General features: G+C 47.0%; 1 protein-coding gene across 1 annotated transcript in view; it reads right to left on the minus strand.

The window, feature by feature from the left end:
- The window catches only part of LOC147022316 (ubiquilin-1-like), a 50,521-nt gene extending 28,963 nt beyond the window's left edge, over nt 1-21,558 (minus strand). The window contains exons 1-7 of the mRNA XM_085893085.1: nt 21,400-21,558; nt 7,824-7,975; nt 7,352-7,479; nt 6,970-7,232; nt 4,166-4,324; nt 3,515-3,785; nt 1,924-2,054 (exon numbers count right to left, since the gene is read on the minus strand). Of these exons, the coding sequence (XP_085749211.1) occupies nt 1,924-2,054; nt 3,515-3,785; nt 4,166-4,324; nt 6,970-7,232; nt 7,352-7,479; nt 7,824-7,975; nt 21,400-21,507 (1,212 nt within the window). The 5' untranslated portion in view covers nt 21,508-21,558. The remainder of the gene's footprint in view (nt 1-1,923; nt 2,055-3,514; nt 3,786-4,165; nt 4,325-6,969; nt 7,233-7,351; nt 7,480-7,823; nt 7,976-21,399) is intronic.
- Nucleotides 21,559-24,209: the final 2,651 nt, after the last annotated feature.

Genomic DNA, 24,209 nt, shown 5'->3' on the forward strand with positions numbered 1-24,209 from the left:
TGAGGAACTCCAGCCTGGACAGGAAGGGGGGATGAAAGAACTCCATTTAGGGCCACACGTTGACTGCGACAGGAGAGGAAGTCTGCGAGCCATGAGTGGAGATGGCCTTGAATACCATGGGAAGAGAGTTTGGTGAGTAGGGCAGGGTGCCAGACTGTGTCAAAAGCACGTGATATGTCCAGGGATACGGCTCGGATTTCCTGTCTGGCATTGAGGACCTCCATCCATTGATGGGAGAGCAGAAGCAGCATATCCAGGGTAGAGTGACCTGGTCTGAAACCAAATTGATGATTGGAAATCAAGCCATTGGAGAAGAGAAAGGATTTCATGTCTGAGGCGATGATGGATTCCATCACCTTGCTGATGATTGGGAGAAGGCTGATTGGTCTGTAGTTATAGGGATCTGTTTTTGCACCTTTTTATGCAGGGCAGTGATGTTAGCAGATTTCCAAGCAGATGGCAGATGACCTTGGGCAAATGAGAGGGTGAATAGAACAGAGAGAGGGTGAGCAAGAGCAGAAGAGCAGGCTTTGAGGACACGTGGGCTGATGCCGTCTGGACCGGTTGCAGAATCTGACTCGAGGTTTGAAAGCAAGCTCTCCACCTTGTCAGGAGAAAAGGATACAGAGTCCAGGGACAGTTGGGTGCGACTGGGTAAAGTGGGTCGAGATAGTGATGGGTTTAGGACACAAGATTTAGCTGCAAACACCGAGTTTAGACATTCAGCTTTATCACGTGTGGAATCAGCAGTGCGGCCATTTGAGGTAAGGGAGGGGATGGAGGGGGAACATACACCAGAAACAGATTTGATTAAACGCCACCAGGATTTTGAGGAGGGAGAGAGGTTTGAGAGTTCAGACTTGAGATGAGAAAGATGTTGTTTTCTGGCTCTCCTGAGGGTAGATACACACTTGTTCCGAGCTTTGTGGAAAGAACTGAGATTGCCCTCAGTTGGGTTTGCTTTCCATGAGGCAAAGGCAAGTTGTTTCAGGACAACTGCCTCGCCACAAGCCTCAGTAAACCAAGGGCGGGAGGAAGGGTAAGACAACTGAACACGAGAGGGGATAAATCTGTGCATGAGGGAGAGCAAGTTTCTTTGAAAGAATTCCCAGGACGAGTTAATGTTTGAGAAAGTAGAGATAGGAGACCAGTCTGTCAGTTTGATGGCTGCTCGGAGACCCTGCCAGTCGGCTTGAGTGAAATGCCAGACTCGACGGCGGTGAGGTGGTTCTCTGATAACAGCCAGAGAGATGTCCACTTTGACAAGGACGTGGTCAGAAGAACCAATTGGAGCGAAGGAAGAGCAGCAGATATTGTCAGGGAAATTTGTCAAAATCAGATCCAGAAGAGATGGAGTACCTAAACATCCATCCAGAAGAGATGGAGTACTCCATCCAGAAGAGATGGAGTACAAATACCTCCTTGTTTAGATGACCTAAACAAGGAGGTATTTGTACATACATTACATGGAGAACATGGACACATCCCCCAATAAGCCCCCGAAGGTTACTGCCCGAGTAATGCTTTCTGGTTATCGAGTGAGAGTGGTGACAGTAAACTTGGGAATACATGGTCAGAACACAACTGGGAAAGCGACACAGCTGTAACCACCAGCACAATACATTTGTGATTATTCAATGATAAAAGCGGTTACAAAGTATTGCAAGTCTGGGCGGCAGCTTCTTGACTATCAACAAAAATTTACCAGGTAGTTCACACATTTCATGTGAACAGCCTTCTTCGGATCCTAAAGGAAACTAACAACCATCAAAACCGTGGTGGGTTTGGAGTTCCATTGCAAAATTGTAATCATCTGGGATCGAATCGAGTTGCTTGCATCACCAGCATGCTGACCACCCTCCCCCCCCCCACCGCTCCAAAAAAAAAGAAGAAAAAGACACTCAATTTGATTAAATAACTCACCTGCTCAGCCAGCTGTGGATTCAGAGCTAAAGCCTGCATGACCGTGCGCATATATGGTGCACCAAGCATGTTCTGCACCAGCTGTGGGTTTTCTGATATCTGCTGCATCAGGGGCTGCATCCCAAAGGGGCCTGTGGCAAAATCAGGTTCAGTATGTGAGAAGGCCGATACGCACACGAGGAAAGCATTTCTCGCTCAAAATTGCAGAACAACAAATCCACTTGAGCATGGAAAGAGAGATTGTTGTGTTTTATGCAAAAAATAACCGAGACAAGTGTTGTGCCATTATTACGGTAACTCGAGAAGAGCAAAAGCAAAACTAGCGACAGGGATTGGAAACAAGAGTGACTAGATACATTGTGGTTTGCCAGACATCACGGAAGTGATGGAAATTGCCAAAATCTTCAACATCTTAAGCATCCACGCACTTAGCTTTGCAACACTTACTTTGCGAGACCTCAACCAAAGAAAACCAAAGAAATGCCTCAGGCTTGCCTCATATAATTTTTGGTCAAATACAACTCGCCTGCATTCAACTTCAAGCACCATATTTTAACTCGATACATAATCCATGCCATTGAGAGCATAGTTTTAAGAGAAAAATGAATCGCCCACAATTTACCAGAAGCTCTCAAAATAACAACCGTGTCTTGAAATATCAAAAAGGGTATTTTTACAGATTTAATAACCCCCCCCCACCCTCCTCCCTTGTGTGCATATCAGGTGGTATATATGTAGCATTGCCTGGTTCCCAAACATCCCCCAATCAAAATAAAAGTTGAGAGCGAAGTCGATGGCACGCCATCGCAAAACCCCACGCTTCCCAGCCCAAAGCAATGTTGATAGATGGTAAAATGTTTCACCAGGAATGACCCAACATCAGCTTTTGAGTTAAAAAAAAATAAAAATCCCTGTTTTGACCCGTGACCCCTTGTTGCACATTTCACCAGGAATGACCCAACACAAGAAAGTCCCCCAACCCTTGTTGAATGAACTGGGAGTGAAATCCAAATAAATGTTACATATTTGATAATGGTAATTGCACATAAAGTGCTGAACAAAGTTTCATTTAAAAATGTTTTAAAATGTGTCCGTAATTGCATTTCTTTTTGGGGGATTTGACCTTTTGACCCCAACAGTAGGGTGGAGCCAAAGTTATATTGTTCTTGCATCATCTTGCCATGTGGTGATAAATTTGGTGAATTTCTGCACAACCGTGTAGGAGATAGTGTGACAGACGGACAGACAAATAGAGTCGATTTCAATATGCCCACGTTTTATTTATTTATTTTTCCGAAAAGCATGGGGATAATTTGATGTTTATTTTTTTATCATTTGCTCCTGGAAGCAATAAATAATGTCAAGGCCTTTTAAATTTGCCTGGGACGCATCTGTACATCAGTAGAGAGCATCATGTGAAAAGTGCACTCAATTCTCTCGAGAAATACCGCCCAGGATTAGTTTGCATGAATCGCCTCGCTCTCTGGCTTGCCAACAGAACTTCTGCCAAACCGTAGCGAACAACTAATGATGCGAGTATCACAGGTTCGACAAATTTGGCTTGTACAGCATGTCCGCTCGAATCACCAACCCGTTGCTGTGCCCGCTGAAACTCCCAAGGGATTTGAAACAGTCGGAGTGCCCTGAGCCACGCTTCCACCCGCCGTCGTCGTTGCAGTTGAAGAACCAGGCACACGAGCCCGTCCTTCAGAACCACTGCCCTGGGGGGCCCATGGGTTTGGCAGAGGTTCTCGGTTCTCTGTGCGCGATGGCTGCAGGTTACTGTCAATCAGAGTATCTCCTTGCCCAGCCAAAGGTGCAGAATTACTGCCGAGAAGCGAAGCGAAGGGATTTCCTCCAAACTAGGCACAGCACACATTGGATTGAGTGCAGGAATGATTCAGAGAACAAGGGGAGGAGGGCAGAGGGGATATATTCTGGACAAAAATCTAACATATTCTCTGGCACTCAGTAATATAATGCACTGAGAAATAGCATGGCAGGGTGCTTATCTCTTCGAAAAGCCTCAGTATACAACATAAATCATTGGGCAAAGTGCCAGACTTTTTACCAGCAAGCCTTCAACATAACATCCGACATCGACCGAATAATCATTTACATTACAGGACAAATTGCATATTGAAAATGACGAAGACGACAACAATAACAGTTCCGATTAGAATCGTTCAAATAACAACGAGCAGTAAATTATATTTGATGGAATTGTGGTTTTGGAGGATACCTGTTCCTGTGCTGCACTCAGCATGGGTTCCTGTATGTCCGTATACATCCTGCGCAGGGCATTGTAACCCCCAGGGATACTCTCCAGGTTGCTCAATGCCCTGTCTTGGTTCCGCATCATCTCCTGCAGCATGGCTGGATTCCGGGCAAGCTCCATCGTCTAATGGGTGGGTTTGGGCAGGTGGAAAGTATGGGGAATGGTGCATCAGAAACCAGTGCTCTCAATAACACCCATTAAGCTGCGGCAAGAAGCCAAACTCCACCATTTGAGGGGCTAGTAGGTATCGTGCTGGTGTGTACAATACTCATCCGAGGAAGTTTTGCAGAAAGTGAGTTAAAGTGATGATAAGCTTAACAAGTTAAAATATTCTAATAATTATAATAGTTAAAACTACAGTGAGGTTGACAGCGCGCCGTCTCAAATCCCCACGGTTCCCACCGAAAGCAAGGTTGAAAGATGGCAAAACGTTCCACTAGGAACGATCCAATATCATGTGTAGAGGTAAAAAATATAAATATATACGTATATATGTTTTGACCCCTGTGACCCCAACACAATGTGTATTAACTGGAAGTCCCCCAAAGTTGATTATATATATATATATATATATATATATATATATATATATATATATATATATATATATATATATATATATATATATATATATATATACATACAAAGTTTTTTTTATTTTTAAAATGGCATTGTAGTTTTTGATCATTGACCTTTTGACCTCAGCACATGTATCCAGAAGGCAGGGCAAAAATGATACTGTTCTCACACCTTGCCATGTGGTGATCATAACTACAAGGTTTGGCAAATTTAGCGTGACAGACACGGACAGAGACGGACAGAGACAGACGGAGCCGATTTCAATTCTTTAGAGAGAGATGCTGCTTTTTTTTATTTTTTTATAAGCATGGGGATAATGATACGTGGGTATCACAAGTAATTTAAACATACAAAAAAAACCAATAAAAGTTGAACACAAACACATCTATTGTCCAATCTTATTTTGATTTGAAAAATTGCCCTCAACAACAAAAATTACTTCGGTATAAAATTACATTCTCGACATTGCTGCTTTTGAAAACAAAAATCCGCATCACTTTTATCTTTTGAGCATGATTCACAGGAATGCCACTCAATACTTCACACTCTCTTCTCCAAGCAAGACAATTGGATGCAACTAACACAACCGATTGAGGTATGCTAACCGCCACGGGAAGAAAGAAGCTGAAATTCTGGGTGTTACCCTTCCCGATAAAGGGTGTAGTAACTCTCCTAACGTGAGCTTCCCCTCACTCTGCACGACGGATAGCATAACTCGATCAACTTCCTGTTGATTTCATTCATCGTTCTACCTGTCCCCCAACAGAGATCAACACTAGCCTTCATGAGCAAGATTAGCTCTTCATTCTACAAACAGTTGTTTTACAAAGTATAAATTGCCTTTCCTTGAAGAAAACTTCCGCATTGGAACTACAAGAACACAGACAAAGTTTCAATTGAAAAATTACCCCTGTGTGGGGGTGACAGTCATTAGGTCATCTCTTCGAGCATGACCTAATAATATGGGTGTAGATGTCCTTCGATCCGTCCGTCAGTTGCGAAAATGACGATTTTCAAATTCTATCTCCTCCGCCATTTCCCAAGCGATCTTGAATTTGATTGTGGCATATGAATCTATGGGACAATATCTAAATTTGGTCGGGCCGGATTTTCGATATTCGCTTTCATGTCACGTGACTTCAAAGTTGGCAAAAAATGCGAAAATGACGATTTTCAAAATCTATCTCTTCCTACATTTCTCAAGCAATCTTGAATTTTATTGTGGCATATTAATCTATGGGACAATATCTAAATTTTGATCGGGACGGATTTTCGATATTCGCTTTCGTTTTCGTGTCACGTGACTTCAAAGTTTGCAAAAACTGCCCTACCTTCAGGTGGCTATATATTTTCTCGCAGAGATGACCGTCACTTCCGCACGGGGGTAATTTTCTCGATAATGTTTTTTACTATCATAATCGATGAACCATTGCCAGATATCTCCTAAAATGACAGACCAGATAGGTTTTGAAAATGGCGACTTTGACAACTTTCGTGACCTCGTGACCTTGAACCTGACCTCGAATCCGGGAAAAAACATGTCGTTAGGTATCACTCATCGACCTCAACGCACATACCAAATTTCATCAAGATCGGAAGTAAAAAGTTTTCTTTGTACCGGGAGGTGTTTTTGACCATCTTCCAGGTTACGTGGAAGCCAAACGGGATGGAAATTAAAAAAATCTGTCTGGTTAGATATAAGATAATATTTTTTACTATCATAATCAATAAACAGTTGCTGAATATCTTGTAGAATGACGGACTAGATAGGTTTTGAAAATGGCGATTTTTATAACTTACGTGACCTTGACCCTGACCTTGAACAAGGACAAAAGTTATATCGTTGTGCAACACTCATCGACCTCTACCCACATACTAAGTTTCATCAAGATCGGCAAGAAAAAATTTTGACGGACGTATGGACATTTGGTCCGGCTTTATTAGGTCATCTTGGTAGAGATGACCTAAAAATGAGAAGTAGTAAATCTGACGATCATCAAATTTTATATCGTGATACAAAAGGAATTGGGGGAGGGGGGAGGGAGAGTACTCGTGAGGAGCAAATACAACTTCACGAAGTATCCAAGTAATTTTCATACGGCTAAAAACTATTAGTTTATTAGGACTACCGTTTCAACGAATTTGAGCTCTGCCGTTCCATCGTGCACGTGAGTGGTGATGTCACAGACCTGACGCAGCAGCTCTGGGTTGTTGAGCATGTGTGTGATCTCAGGGTTTCGCTCCATAAGCTGCTGCATCTGAGGATTTGCCATTAGAAGTTGTCGCATCATCTCTGGGTTGGCCATCATGCTTTGCACCAGCGGGTTCTCCATTATCTGGCTCAGCAGCTCAGGGTTGGCGAGAAGCTGCCGCTGCATCTGTTGCTGCAATTCCACGAAGTTAGATGAACCGAGGCCGAGGCTTCCAAGACTTGCCAAGTTTCCAAATCCAGCTGCAGAAGAGAGAGGGAAACAGATTGCGAATGATAAAAAGAGGGCACGATTCAAAATGGCTCACTGCAAACAAAAAGATGCAAGAGCACGAGGCAGGTATACATCTTTAGCTACGTACACAAGGGAAAGGTGCCCGTGGAAGGTGACGTGGTAGTCTCTGCACTGGTGGTGCTCTGTTGACTGCTCGTAGATTGCCCGCTTCCAGAGGGCTCTGCTGCCTCAGATTTCGTGGATTGCTCCGTGGACCTGCAGAGAAAATGACAAAACAATGAGTCCATCACCATGACGATCCCATAAACTAGCCACACATCCAACAAGTAGAAAGACTTGAAAGTTTTGGATGAATTTCGCTCATGAAAAGGTTTCAAGATTCATCATTTACGGTTTGTTAGATATTTGACAAGATAAAATTGGATGCCATGAAAGACATTTCATCTCTTAGGATTCACGCTGCAGTGCATGATGAAAGGAGACAGGAAGTAGAATAATTCACAATGACTGGAGAAGGTAAAGACAAGAAGTGGCAAATGAAGAAACGCATCAGAATCGTTAACATCGAGGCACAGTGGAAGGAATCTTGGATCACTTACCTGCCCTGCGTCTTGATAACCAGGTGCACTGTGAGACCATCCTTGATTCCATGATGACTTAGCGAATCGGGGTCTTTCAGAATCTTTCCAGCAAATATCAGAACCAGCTGTTCAGGCTGTGCTTTGAACCTCTTTCCGATCTCAACCTTGAACTGTTCAACACAACGGGTTACAACAAAGCATCACAGCCTCCATTATCACACATTTGAGCCTCACACTAATATATGAACCAGTGAGTCAATTTCACCAGTGACAGTCTGGTTTTTATGTTTCGAGCAACAATGGTCTGTCATAGCCACCACCACATCCCTCTACCACCTCTTCCTTCTCTCCAATAAACTCCGAATCCTCCATTTTACCTCTCACCTTCCTCATTTCCTTGCCCCCAGGCTCCTCTTACACAGATGGCTCCGAGAGAACACCGTCACCCTCATTACAAATGTCGGGCAAAACCCCAATTACATTAAAGAGCGGATAAAACTTGAAAATATAACTTCATGTCAAGGATATGCCTCCGCATATGTTAGATGTCAATTAGAAGTCACATGGAAGAAAGTGCAAGAAAGAAAAGAGAGACAAGTAGACGAGAAAACAGATGCTTCTAACACGAGTTATGATTTTCAAATCTGCAAAATGATTTTAAAAGAGCCCATGGCCTTTGGCCTGTTCAACCCAGAATTTAATCAGTTCGTCTTTGTATCACAGTCCATACTTGTGCCAAGTCTGTTTGAATCCCTTCTGTGGTTCAAAAAAGTTATTGTGGTAGCAACGACTTTCAATTAAAGGTCACATGACAAGACCTTCGACGTTTTGTCGCCAAAATTTTGGTTAGAATCCCTTCGGCAAGTCAGAAGTTATCGTGATAACAAAAATGTGCTACGCATGCACCCATGGACGGAGTCAGAGCCCAAAACGAGAACAGCATTCAGTAAAGTACATTCCTCCGCCAGGCTGAACAGTTTACGTTTGATATCCCACCGATAGGACTGGTCATTATCTGGACCTGAACCAAAAGTGAATCGGCTTGCTCTGGTCACCAACTCATCCACTTTTTGAAATATCATGCCACGTAATGTTTTTGGCCCCATCTCTCAATGGTGAGTCACTTTTAAAATTGTAGGATCCGGATTCGGATCTGCACCAAAATCTAACCATTTCGTCCTCATCACACACTCAACAAGTCCACCAAATTTCGGCCGAATCTGTCCAAAACATTTTTGAGATATCCTGTTCACAGACAAACTGACAGACAGACAGACAGACAGACAGACAGACAGGGATGAAAACGTAACTGCCGCCCACCTTTGATAGCAGAGGTAAACATAATACTTCCAGCCAATTCGGCTGCGGGGGCATAAAAAAATATCCCATCCGTTAACAGTAGGGAGAACAACAAAGTGGTCATGCTGAAGTCTGATGTACATAGCCATCTGCGTGACATCAGGCAAATGGTCATCAACATGCAGAGGGGAGTGTTACCTTACCCAATCCATACTCTCATTGCTGGACACATACACTTGGGTGTTCAGCAAATGTGCTCAAGTTAGAATTTTGTTTTCTGCACCCTAAGTACCTGCCCTGTCCATACAAGCTCTGAACACTGGACAACATGTGATTAATTGAACATTGACCACTCCACTTGATGCAGAATGCCAAAACAAAGATGAAAGGAACACAAAATGTCAGTTCAAATATTTATTCAATTCAGAGTTAGAGTGGATAATCCCTTGGACAGGCTTGTCCTGTGCGTGATGTGCCGACGTAGCGAATCTGCCGCCAAAAAACTGACTCAAGAAGGTTCTTGATCACGCGGTGAGGCGTAAAAAAAAGAAAAAGAAAAAAGTTGAGTTTCCGTATTTATTTATTTACGAGGGTCGACTGTGGGCTGATTCGAGTTAGGGTTAGGGTTAGTACGAGTATGAGGCCATTTGATATCCGCTGTGCATGACATTACTCTGCCATTGTTGACCGCCGTGGTCTCAGAGAAAAATCAGCAGCTGTTTATTTCAGTTCAGGGGTCAGAAAGTTTGATCAACATTTTAAAAACATCGCACAACCCACCTGGGACACATCGATGGTGTCTTGTTCAAAATCGGGAAAATGGACCCTGGATAGCCATTCCCGAATTTGACAGAAGTCATGGCTGGCGTGCAGACATTCGGTGTTGCTTTTTTTTTTTCACTTAAAGTGCCAATGTGGTCAAGACACACAAGATGTCAGACCCATGAGGTCTGCATTTGACATACTTATGTCTGGCGAAAAACACAAAAAGGTATGTTGTGAAGAAAAAGAAGATGATGAGAATGACGAAGAAGAAGCACATTGTGAACACCAGTCGAAAATCGAAAACAAAGTGGAAATTAATATTTTAAAATACAGAACGGAATTAGTGGTGCAAGCTCAGTTTGCTGGACACCAGCAATCTCGACCACCGTATTTGCCATCATACCCCCTTTCTTTAACCCAATAAAGGATTTTTTCTCCACCTGGAATGGAAGGTTTATGATCGGAGCCCTCTTCAACATGCTACCCCGCTGGAAGCGTTGGACGAGGCATGCAATGACATCACTTTAGAGCAGTGTCAAGCCTGGATTCGCCATGCTGGAGTTTTTCTCCGAGATACATTCCACAGGAAAACATTCGTTGGGTGATATCTATATATATATATATATATATATATATATATATATATATATATATATATATATATATATATATATATATATATATATATATATACATATATATATACATATATATATACATATACATACAGTGGGGAGAACAAGTATTTGATACACTGCCGATTTTGCAGGTTTTCCCACTTGCAAAGCTCGTAGAGGTCTGTAATTTTTTATCATCGGTACACTTCAACTGTGAAAGACGGAATCTAAAACAAAAATCCTGAAAATCACATTGTATGATTTTTAAATAATTAATTTGCATTTTATTGCATGAAATAAGTATTTGATCACCTCCCAACCAGTAAGAATTCCGGCTCTCACAGACCTGTTAGTTTTGTCTTTAAGAAGCCCTCCCATTCTCCACTCATTACCTGTATTAACTGCACCTGTTTGAACTCGTTATCTGCATAAAACACAGCTGTCCACACTCAAGCAATCAGACTCCAACCACTCCACAATGGGCAAGACCAGAGAGCTGTCTGAGGACATCAGGGACAAAATTGTAGACTTGCACAAGGCTGGGATGGGCTACAGGACAATAGGCAAGCAGCTTGGTGAGAAGGCGACAACTGTTGGCGCAATTATTAGAAAATGGAAGAAGTTCAAGTTAACAGTCAATCTCCCTCGGTCTGGGGCTCCATGCAAGATCTCACCTCACGGAGCCTCAATGATCATGAGAAAGGTGAGGGATCAGCCCAGAACGACACGGCAGGACCTGGTCAATGACCTGAAGAGAGCTGGGACCACAGTATCAAAGAAAACCATAAGTAACACACGACGCCGTCATGGATTAAAATCCTGCAGCACACGCAAGGTCCCTCTGCTCAAGCCAGCGCATGTCCAGGCCCGTCTGAAGTTTGCCAATGACCATCTGGATGATCCAGAGGATGAATGGGAGAAGGTCATGTGGTCTGATGAGACCAAAATAGAGCTTTTTGGTTTGAACTCCACTCGCCGTGTTTGGAGGAAGAAGAAGGATGAGTACAACCCCAAGAACACCATCCCAACCGTGAAGCATGGAGGTGGAAACACCATTTTTTGAGGATGCTTTTCTGCAAAGGGGACAGGACGACTGCACAGTATAGAGGGGAGGATGGATGGGGCCATGTATCATGAGATCTTGGCCAACAACCTCCTTCCCTCAACAAGAGCATTGAAGATGGGGCGTGGCTGGGTCTTCCAGCATGACAACGACCCGAAACACACAGCCAGGGCAACTAAGGAGTGGCTCGGTAAGAAGCATCTCAAGGTCCTGGAGTGGCCTTGCCAGTCTCCAGACCTGAACCCAATGGAAAATCTTTGGAGGGAGCTGAAAGTCTGTGTTGCCAAGCGACAGCCCCGAAACCTGAAGGATCTGGAGAAGATCTGAATGGAGGAGTGGGCCAAAATCCCTGCTGCAGTCTGTGCAAATTTGGTTCAGAACTACAGGAAACATCTGATCTCTGTAATTGCAAACAAAGGTTTCTGTACCAAATATTAAGTTCTGTTTTTCTGATGTATCAAATACTTATTTCATGCAATAAAATGCAAATTAATTATTTAAAAATCATACAATGCGATTTTCAGGATTTTTGTTTTAGATTCCGTCTTTCACAGTTGAAGTGTACCTATGATAAAAATTACAGACCTCTACGTGCTTTGTAAGTGGGAAAACCTGCAAAATCGGCAGTGTATCAAATACTTGTTCTCCCCACTGTATATATACATACATACATACATACCGTTACGGTTCTAGGAACCGTATGCATTCAAACATACAGGTAACCCGAAGTTAGTTATGCCATTAAGTATATGGGGAGACAGAACCCCTCCTTGTGTGTAGTGGGAAATCGAAGGGGTGCGTTGCGATGTTTTTTTAGTTATGTTAATAAATCATTTTATTTCCCCTCTTATGGAACCACCGTACCTTACTAGCGCTTGCAGCCTCGGTTCGCTAGCCAGAGTATCACTGTCCACCCGCTGTCTACAGAGACTCGTTTTTCCGAGGCAAAATCTCCACGTTCGCTGTTCCAGTTCCTTCTCGGCTTCCCCAAACGTACGCAGTGTGGCTGCACCGTCATTCACCTACCCCAAAAACGCGTGGAGTGGGCGGGCCTCACCGGTGCCTGGCCGAGGCACCGCCCAGAAAGGGTGGACCCATGGGAGCCACGTCCAATCAGGGCAGACAGTGACGTCAGTTTTGACCAAGGTTCCGCCCCGCTGAGGGAGGTCGATGACTATGAAGGGACCCTCTGAGATGCGCATTCGTTGGAGTTCAGTCAAAAGGCTCAGTTCAGTTCTGCATTTGCTGGAGTCGAGTTCGGTGTACGAGGAGGACTGACAGACTGAGAGCTTTTTCACGAGTCTATGGGTGGTGGTGCATGGCCGTTCTTCATTGGTGGAGCCATCCGTCTGGTCGATTCCGATAACAACCGAGGACACCCGACCTTGATCGGATCTCTCACTGGATCCTATCCGCAACCCTGATCCCCACCCTGGGACTCCGCTCCGCTCGGGTTCCTCCGCGGACACGAGCCCCACGCGTGACTGCGGGCCGAGCTGCACGACCATTGGCAGGTGCTGCACCACGGAGCACCCCTCCCTCCAACGTGCAGGTACCCAGCCGAGCCGCGACCCCAGCTCGTCTCTCACCCTGGCTGCGCGGTTCCTTGGAATTCACATGGGTTTTATTTTCGTCTGTGTGTGTGGCGCCGTCTGCTAAGTACAACTGCATAAGTGTTTTCGATCATTGTAAATCTCCTGCATATCCGCGATAAGCTGGCTGTGTCCTTCTTGCTGTAAATAAAACAATTGTAGAAATGTTCCCAGTTCGTTTCCGTCCTTTCTTTCATTGGTCCAGCATGGTTTGGATCTGAGTTTTAGCCAGGTCTTTGTTCCCGTTAATCTGTTCATCCGGGCCGGCACGGCTTTGACAGTTCCGCCCGACTGCACCCGAACCGGAGTTGGTAGTCGGTAGTTGGAACTCTACCGCAGTCGGTAGAGTGACCCGGTTTGAGCAAGACGTGCCGAGGGCGTGGTTCCTCGGTAGACGACACCGCGTAGTTAATTAGGTAAATTGGTTCAAGACAAAAAGACCCTATGCTATGCGTGGAGGTATTGGCGTCCACGGTCAGTTAAGCAACCCGCTGCCTCACGGAGTTATCCGTGAGCGACGGCCTACATTTCCGGAGAGTCCGGTGGGAATCGACGTAACTTTCCCCACCTAGCGGTCGTTCTCGCCACCGGACCGCAACAATACGTATACATATGTCAAGATCAACAAGGTTGATGGGGTTACAAGAATAATTCATGTTTATTTTACTGTACCGATTACATTTTTCACTCACCTAGACCTTAGTCAGGTGAGCTTGCGATCGAGCAGTGTCCATCAGTGAGTGAGTGAGTGAGCGAGCGAGTGAGTGAGTGAGTCAGTCAGTATCGCTTGGACCAAACAAATGATTTTGATGGAAACTTGACCACAAGCTTCATATCTGAAGCCTAATGAAGATGTATTGACCACATCAAAATCTGCACTAATTAAAGGGGTCTACGGTGGAAGGAAGTGGGTGGGGGGGGGAGTTTCCATCCATCCATTGTTACCATTCTCTGTGCAGAGTGTTGGTGCTGCCAAAGCAGTCTCCTGGGCTATTCGGCACAATCCTGGACGGGTCGCCACTCCGACACAGGATACCCACAAGCTGGCACTCATTTTGCCGACCTCGGAAGGATGACAGGCAGAGTCAACCCCACCTGGTATTAATGCAACAGCCGAGAGGGATTTGAACACTCAGAATCCTCGGATCTCAAGCCCACCACCCTAACCATGAAGCCAACACGAAGTATCTATATTTGACCCCCAAAATAGGCATTTGCTATCTCCTCCGAAACTATACACACGATTTTGATGAAACTTGACAACATTCTTTCATTCATGATGCACCAAAGTGTATCGGCCACATCAAAATATGTGCTCATGAAGAGGGTCTACGGGGGGGAGGGGAGAGGGGGTTAACTCCCCAAAATAGAATTTCAATGAAACTTGAACACAACCTTAATCACCCTTGAAGTACCAAAGTTTGTTCACGGCATTAAAAAAATTTCAGGGTCTCAGGGAGTTTGTGGGGGGTTTGAGTGACTGTTGCCCCTGATCCAAGTGAGCTTCAAGACCAGCGGTACTCTTGTTTTTTCCTATTTCTATTCCCAGTACAGCAACGTAAAAATCAATTTTGCCATTATAAGTTACTAAGTTGTTTGACAGAAGGATATACTGTGTTTTAGTTATTTGGTAGTGATGATATTGTTACGGAAATGGCCCTTAGTAGACTACTAAATATAGGATTAGCTCAGATCCCCCATTAAATGCATGTTTAGCGAGGCTGTTCGGTAAATGGACGTTACATGTGTCGGGAGGTGTAGGATGCATGTTTATTGTTCGTACAGTGGTGGTGTGCCAAGGGCTTCTTCTTCCTCCCCTCTCCGGACGATAGGCCCCGCCCGTGAAGGAATCTGCTTCGTGAAGGAGGCAGGAGAAACAACCAGAGGCTGCCCGCACGTCGAGTAGGCGATCGACTTTCATGAGAAGGTCCTCAACACGTTTGTCGATCCGCCTGCCGGAGCCCAAACACTTCGATTTGGCCTTGTCTGGTGAACAGGCCAGGCCTGGATTTGTATGCTGGACCTTGTGATAAGCCAGCTGGAGCATACCACCGTGGATCTTTCGCTCTGGTGCAGTCGACCTCGCGAGAGTGCGTGCGTGAGGTCTGCGACAAAAGGGTGACCGCCATTTCGGCACGCGGCGTGTTCGAGCTGGGGGCTCAAATCCATGGACATCGGCTTGTTACGAGCGACAATCGTGATTTTGACACTTTCCTCTCGTCCATGAAACATCACCAAGTACTCTGTCTTGTCTGCATGGTGTCTGTCTGTCTTGTCTGCATGCGGGTGTCAGGTGAGTTGGGTGAGAATCCCGCCACCCCGGATCCACAACAATAATATAACCTCTGCCACCGAAAGTGAATGGAGGTTACATTTTCACCCCTGGTCTGCCTGTCTGTTTGTTTGTGAACAGGATGTCTCAAAGCTATGGACAGATTAGGACGAAATTTGGTGGAGAGCTTGGGTATGTGACACGGACGAAAATTCGATTTTGGTGAAGATCTGAATCCGAGAACTTTTAAAATGATTTTTCACCATTGAGAGATTGGGCCAAAAACGACATATCCTGATATATCTCAAAAAGTTATGGATGCGTTAGGATGAAACTTGATGGACAAGTTGGTTTGGTGACAAGAACAGGTTGATAAAATTTTAGTTCAAGTCTGAATCCAGATCCAGCCTATCAGTGGAATACAAAACTTAAACGAATCAGCTCGGCAGAGGTACGCACTCGAACGAGTGCCCTTCTCGTTTCATCTTGTTTTGATGATTAAATGAATGAGATCTCGTCATTTCATTAAAAGTTCTTGCTTTGATGAAAAGTTTGTGGTTTTTTTTGAAAGATGTCTCAATAAAACTGGACATAAGTTTGGAGTTTCGCATGTCTAACTAGCTTTTGTAAACAGAGTTGGTGGTTTTGAGTTTTGCATCAACAGTTTTGAAAAAAAATTGTGAAAGCAAAAGGAAAAAAATATATACCATCAGAGATGGGGAATCCCCCACCATTGAATGAAAAAGGTCATACATATTCCAGGTAATGAGGGAGGTGAATTGGAAACAAGACACCATTTGGTCATCATCTCAAAAAAGTTCCCCAGGGGTGAGGAACGTAGTAACCAAAAATAAATGAAATCAGATGAGCGGTTTTCCATTTATTACAAAAAACATTTTTTTCAAGATGGCCGCCCCAGTCGGCCATCTTGGATCCGGTCACGCCCAAAATCAATAGGGTTCTTCCTTTTCAGGTGGTACATGTGTGACCCAAATTTCAAATCGATATTGCGAACAGTTTATGAGTTATCGTACTCACAGCTATAAATGTTGACGGACGGACGGACGGACAGCCGGACGCCCTGGGTGACAACAATATCCCCCTTCCGCCACGTGGCGGGGGATAAAAACTGCAAGACACCTTTTAGACATTCTACACGCTTTACCCTCTTCGAAAAAATTTTTTAAATCCCCCTGAAAATCGTTTTTGACATCATTTTTGTGCACCATTCACATCGCATCACAAGTTGCAATGACAAATTGAAACTGATACAACTGAGCGATGGATCATCGAATGGGAAACCAGCATGAAATACTGAATGGAAATTTCGGAAAGCAAAGCTATGGCGAGTCTCGAAAGAGGGGGCAGGATGGGGGCTGAAGAAGCTACGTGGAAGGAGGTACGTGCCTGGAGGTGGTTCGTTTGCATGGAAAACTTTGGTGATCTTCCATTCGGCGGTTGGCGCAAAACGTGCCGAAATCCGTTTCCCAGGTGAGCTTACACAACATCACCTTGACTCCCGAGCAGTACTTCGGAGGTGCATCAAGCATGGATCGGAAATGCGAGCTGGTGAAATGGAATAAGGTTACCAGGGTTACCAGCTGCACCCACTGCGATACCTGCTCACTGTGTTCTCGTTTCTTCCAAGACGCACTGCAAAACTTTCCTCATTTGAGGCGAGTGCATTCGCACCCTGCAGGAACCAGTGCAACCAAACTTTGCACAGCCTTTTCTTTCATCCAGAGGAAGGTCAAGGGCTATGTTTGGATTCCAAAAATAACTCAATAAATAAATAAAACCAGATGATTGGACCTCACTCCTCAGGCCTCGATCACATCTTGTGCTAAGACACTGCCTGGGGGATTTATTTTCCCCCCAGGAAGCCATCAAACAATATGCTGTTAGTGGTTCATATTGTTAGTGGAATATTGATAGTGGAATATCATATTGTTGTGGTTCTGCGAAGCCAGCACTCCGAGGCTACGGCACGCAACATATAGCGGCTGCGAGTAAGTTATTTCATTTGCATTTGTTTTTGAGAGCCCTTCCCTTATGTCTCGTGGGTTTATGGGACAAAATGTGCTGTGAGGGCTTTTAGGCAGGTCTCCATTTCTATCCTTCATCCATTTTATTTACTTTGCTGCACACATGATGTGCTCTTCACGCAACCATGCACGCCATAGCGGCATAGTAGCAAAAGACAGCTCATTAGCAGATGCTGCCCAAACCCCAAACCGACCATCACCTCAGATCTTCTCCAGACTCAAATTACAACGCTACAAGCATTCCTATAACCATCACAACGGCCTCATAAAAATCTCTACATCCATTCAAGCTCGCTCACCTCACCTCACCATAACCGCCACAATGTTTCAACCACATCACCATAACCGTTACAAACTCCGCAATCACAGTCACCACCCCAGACGCCCACCACTGTCTTTTGAAGATCTTGGGGGGGACCATGGATCAAGAGAATCTTGAAATTGAGATTGTACTTTTCACAATAAATTTTCATTTCTGGCACAAAGTAGTTCATAAACCATTCACGAATAACTTGTCTCATAATTCGGGGCTTCCTGCGAGATTTCCAAGTGACAGGAAGACGGCATTTTGTATCGCGTTACATTGGACGAGGATTCTCACGATGGTAGATGAGCAATGGCTTAAGTTTCGTGTGCCCATTCGCATTGCCGCCGAAGAGGAAAGTAAAAACCGATCCTTTGAAGCCTTGAAGCCTTGAAGCCTTGAAGCCAGAAGAACTGTCTGCAGGTTCTCTCCCCACTCCTTGCGGATGTCTTCGGACAATCTAACGACCTTCTCCTGTACGACACCAAGGCTGATGGGTGTCTTCGTTTTGTTGAAGTGATTCAGCCAGGTGGAGAGCATCCTCTCAATGGTTTTTTTTTTTTTTAATCACCTCGCTTTGCTGAGGAGTTATCTTGATATTAGAGTGCTGAAGCATTTCCTGGCCTATCTTCAGGATCTCGTCGGCGTTCTTTAAAATATTTTGAACAGTCGGCGATTGCAAGCCAAGATAGCGAGCGATATCGGCTAGTCATTCACCATTATTATTCATGTCACGACGTCGAATTCCAGATCCAGAGTTACACGACTGCGTTGCCACTTATGTGCAGGTTCACCCTTTTCGTCACCGCTTCGTTTACCACTCATCGTTAAACAATTACCACGGTAAAGTACACAAACATAAAAATACAGGGCAACACTGCACAGGACGAGGTGGCATCAAGTTCAACAATGCATGCATGCATTGTGGTGTGCGACACCTGGTCACTACTGGTCTTCCATCCAATGGATGTTAGTGCGGGGAATTATTGGATCTATCATGGAAATGTTCTGCAATAACTCGTTTGTGAAATGACAGATAGCAGGGTTCTACAGTACAAGGTATTTCACAAAGTACCCACCCCCAACCCCCATATACAGTTGTGGCCAAAAATATTGGCACCCTTGCACTTTTTTCAAATGATGCACAATTTCTTCCAGAAAATAGTTGAAATTAAAAAAAATATTTTGGTGTCCACATACTGTATTTCTTTGGTGTGCAGTTGAACAAAACAAACGAGAAGAGCACTCGATGGAGCGCATACCTCCGCCACGTAATGCCTGATCCACGGGAACATATCGGGCCCAATACATTTTTGAAATATGCTAAACAGCATGATATAGTTTTTGGCCCGATCTCTCAATGGTGAAGAATCACTTTTAAGATTAAATAATTCTCCTATTCAGATCCGGATCCAAATCTTCATCAAAATCAAATCAACTCGTCCTTGTCACACACCCAACCTGTCCACCAAGTTTTATCCAAATCCGTCCCCAACTTTTTGCGACACCCTGTACACAGAAAGACAGACACGAAGAAAGGGGTGAAAACATAACCTCCTTCACCTTCGGTGGTGGAGGTAAAAAAGTTGAAAAAAAAATCACAAACTTATTCCACATACAAATCCTAAAATAGCCTGGACAATATGATTGGCACCTTTTAGAAATATTTGGATTTGAAGCAGGTGATTCTCATTTACTTTGGAATTGAACTCACCTGTGGTGATTTGCAGGTGCCTGCAATATAAAAATCATTCATTCAACCAGTTTGAATAGAGAAAAGGAGTCATTCTGCTGTTTTGTGTCACTGCGTGTACCGCAATGAATATGGAGAAAAGAAATAAAACCAGAGAATTGTCTGAGGAGTTGAGACACAAGATTGTAGCCAAGCGTGGACAATCTCAAGGCTACAAGTCCATCTCCAGAGACCTTGATGTTCCTGTGTCCACCGTACACAATGTTATCATGAAGTTTAAGGCCCATGGCACTGTAGCCAACCTCCCTGGATGAGGCCGCAAGAGAAAATTTGATCGAACATTGCAGCGAAGGATTGTTCGAATGGTGGAGAAAGCACCTCGATCAACGCACCTCCAAATGTACCGTGAACCGCGCAACCCCACATCCACCGTGAACCACGCACCGTGAACCGGGCAGCCCCACATCCACCGTGAACTACGCACCGTGAACCGGGCAGCCCCACATCCACCGTGAACCGGGCAGCCCCACATCCACCGTGAACCGGGCAGCCCCACATCCACCGTGAACCGGGCAGCCCCACATCCACCGTGAACCGGGCAGCCCCACATCCACCGTGAACCGGGCAGCCCCACATCCACCGTGAACCACGCACCCCCACATCCACAGTGAACCACGCACCCCCACATCCACCGCGCACCACGCACCCCCACATCCACCGCGCACCACGCACCCTCACATCCACCGCGCACCACGCACCCCCACATCCACCGCGCACCACGCACCCCCACATCCACCGCGCACCACGCACCCCCACATCCACCGCGCACCCCCACATCCACCGCGCACCACGCACCCCCACATCCACCGCGCACCCCCACATCCACCGCGCACCCCCACATCCACCGCGCACCCCCACATCCACCGCGCACCCCCACATCCACCGTGAACCACCACATCCACCGTGAACCCCACCCCCCACATCCACAGTGAACCACCACATCCACAATGCATCCCCACATCCACCGTGAACCCCCCACATCCACCGCGCACCCCCACATCCACCGTGAACCACGCACCCCACATCCACAATGAACCACGCACACCCACATCCACCGTGAACCACGCACACCCACATCCACCGTGAACCCCCCCACATCCACCGTGAACCACGCACACCCACATCCACCGTGAACCACGCACACCCACATCCACCGTGAACCACGCACACCCACATCCACCGTGAACCACGCACCCCCACATCCACAATGAACCACGCACACCCACATCCACCGTGAACCACGCACACCCACATCCACCGTGAACCACGCACACCCACATCCACCGTGAACCACGCACACCCACATCCACCGTGAACCACGCACACCCACATCCACCGTGAACCACGCACACCCACATCCACCACGAACCCCCACATCCACCGATCGCAAACTTCGCGCACGAATCACCAAGTGACCCACTCCACGTTCAGTGAATCATTAACTTGGACCAAATACCAATTACGAAATGAGATTCGCGGAATTAACCAAACAAAGCGCGAAATTGTTTCCGGATACAGATTAAAATATTCCACCCAAACCGGTCACCAAGGGCGGGAATTTCACACATCGAGTGGGATCGCAGCGCAACTCGACTCCACATCATTCCAATCCGACTGTCATGGAGCCTCCTCATTAAAAAAAAAACACAAAAAACAAACATCATCAAAATGGGTAAATAGGCACCACTAACCACAACCCAAGGCACACACAAACACACACACACGATGTACCCGCACACGCGCTCCGCATCGGACGGGCAAGACAAGCCGAGTGCACGAAGATTCGCAACATCACCCGGCGAGGCCTCAAACAGGCCCGAAGGTGCCGAGAGCGAAAGTGAGCGACAGAATAAGCTCGAAATGATCATCAGAACAAGATCTCACCTCCTTCACTGTGGCGTTTTCATCGATCACGAAATCCTCCTTCGATTTGGGAGTTTTAACGGTGACTCTGATCGACCCAGCCGGGACTCCCTCACCTTGTTCCGCCATCCTCGGCGCGAGCTGAGCTTCCGTCCGGCGCAAAGGATCATGGGAAACAAATACTTCCGGCGCAGTTTTCTTCTTTTTTCACTATTCAAAACCGACTACCTTTTATTTAGACAAGTTTTCAAAATTTACACAACAAATCGTCTACTTTTGGCATATTCATAGAAAATCACTTTTCAGTAAAAACGTACGTGGCATTCCGTGAAATCTATTTATCCAGTACGCAAATAGGGGGGAATCTGCGTACTCCCCATGATTCAGACAATCTCATCCCCTTCCCTCCCCTCACTCTGATCTTCCTCATAACCTCAATCCCCTTCCCTCCCCTCACTCCGAGCGTCTTCATAACCTCAATCCCCTTCCCTCCCCTCACTCTGATCTCCCTCACAACCTCCACCCCCTTCCCTCCCCCTTACTGCGATTTCCCTCACAACCTCCATCCCCTGGGCTCGTTGACAAGCTCCATCCCCTTCCCTCCTTCACAACCTCCACCCCTTCCCTCCCTCACAACCTCCATCCCCTTCCCTCCCCCTAACTCCGATCTCCCTCAAAGCCTCCATCCCCTTCCCTCCCTCACAACCTCCATCCCCTTCCCTCCCTCACAACCTCCATCCCCTTCCCTCCTTCACAACCTCCATCCCCTTCCCTCCTTCACAACCTCCATCCCCTTCCCTCCTTCACAACCTCCATCCCCTTCCCTCCCCCTTACTCCGATCTCCCTCACAGCCTCCATCCCCTTCCCTCCCTCACAACCTCCATCCCCTTCCCTCCTTCACAACCTCCATCCCCTTCCCTCCCCCTCACTCCGAGCGTCTTCATAACCTCAATCCCCTTCCCTCCCCTCACTCTGATCTCCCTCACAACCTCCACCCCTTCCCTCCCCCTTACTGCGATCTCCCTCACAACCTCCATCCCCTTCCCTCCTTCACAACCTCCATCCCCTTCCCTCCTTCACAACCTCCATCCCCTTCCCTCCCTCACAACCTCCATCCCCTTCCCTCCTTCACAACCTCCATCCCCTTCCCTCCCCCTTACTCCGATCTCCCTCACAGCCTCCATCCCCTTCCCTCCCTCACAACCTCCATCCCCTTCCCTCCTTCACAACCGCCATCCCCTTCCCTGCTTCACAACCTCCATGCCCTTCACTCATTCACTTCCTGCATCCCCTTCCCTCCCCCTTACTCCGATCTCCCTCACAGCCTCCATCCCCTTCCCTCCCTCACAACCTCCATCCCCTTCCCTCCTTCACAACCTCCATCCCCTTCCCTCCCCCTTACTCCGATCTCCCTCACAAGCTCCATCCCCATCCCTCCCCTCACTCTGATCTCCCTCACAACCTCCACCCCTTCCCTCCCTCACAACCTCCACCCCCTTCCCTCCTTCACAACCTCCATCCCCTTCCCTCCTTCACAACCTCCATCCCCTTCCCTCCATCACAACCTCAATCCCCTTCCCTCCCCTCACTCTGATCTCCCTCACAACCTCCACCCCCTTCCCTCCCTCACAACCTCCACCCCCTTCCCTCCTTCACAACCTCCATCCCCTTCCCTCCTTCACAACCTCCATCCCCTTCCCTCCCCCTTACTCCGATCTCCCTCACAGCCTCCATCCCCTTCCCTCCCTCACAACCTCCATCCCCTTCCCTCCTTCACAACCTCCATCCCCTTCCCTCCCCCTTACTCCGATCTCCCTCACAAGCTCCATCCCCATCCCTCCCCTCACTCTGATCTCCCTCACAACCTCCACCCCCTTCCCTCCCTCACAACCTCCACCCCCTTCCCTCCTTCACAACCTCCATCCCCTTCCCTCCTTCACAACCTCCATCCCCTTCCCTCCATCACAACCTCAATCCCCTTCCCTCCCCTCACTCTGATCTCCCTCACAACCTCCACCCCCTTCCCTCCCTCACAACCTCCATCCCCTTCCCTCCTTCACAACCTCCATCCCCTTCCCTCCCTCACAACCTCCATCCCCTTCCCTCCTTCACAACCTCCATCCCCTTCCCTCCCCCTTACTCCGATCTCCCTCACAGCCTCCATCCCCTTCCCTCCCTCACAACCTCCATCCCCTTCCCTCCTTCACAACCTCCATCCCCTTCCCTCCTTCACAACCTCCATCCCCTTCCGCCCCCTTACTCCGATCTCCCTCACAGCCTCCATCCCCTTCCCTCCCTCACAACCTCCATCCCCTTCCCTCCTTCACAACCTCCATCCCCTTCCCGCCCCCCCCTCACAGCCTCCATCCCGTTCCCTCCCTCACAACCTCCCTCCCGTTCACACCTTCACAACCTTCAACCGCTTCCCTCCTTCACAACCTCCATCCCCTTCCCTCCTTCACAACCTCCATCCCCTTCCCTCCCCCTTACTCCGATCTCCCTCACAGCCTCCATCCCCTTCCCTCCCTCACAACCTCCATCCCCTTCCCTCCTTCACAACCTCCATCCCCTTCCCTCCCCCTTACTCCGATCTCCCTCACAAGCTCCATCCCCATCCCTCCCCTCACTCTGATCTCCCTCACAACCTCCACCCCTTCCCTCCCTCACAACCTCCACCCCTTCCCTCCTTCACAACCTCCATCCCCTTCCCTCCTTCACAACCTCCATCCCCTTCCCTCCATCACAACCTCAATCCCCTTCCCTCCCCTCACTCTGATCTCCCTCACAACCTCCACCCCTTCCCTCCCTCACAACCTCCACCCCCTTCCCT

The sequence above is a fragment of the Eptatretus burgeri genome, chromosome 8, assembly GCF_056783735.1.
Source record: "Eptatretus burgeri isolate ZD-2024b chromosome 8, Ebu_testis_v1, whole genome shotgun sequence".
Lineage (NCBI taxonomy): Eukaryota > Metazoa > Chordata > Myxini > Myxiniformes > Myxinidae > Eptatretus > Eptatretus burgeri.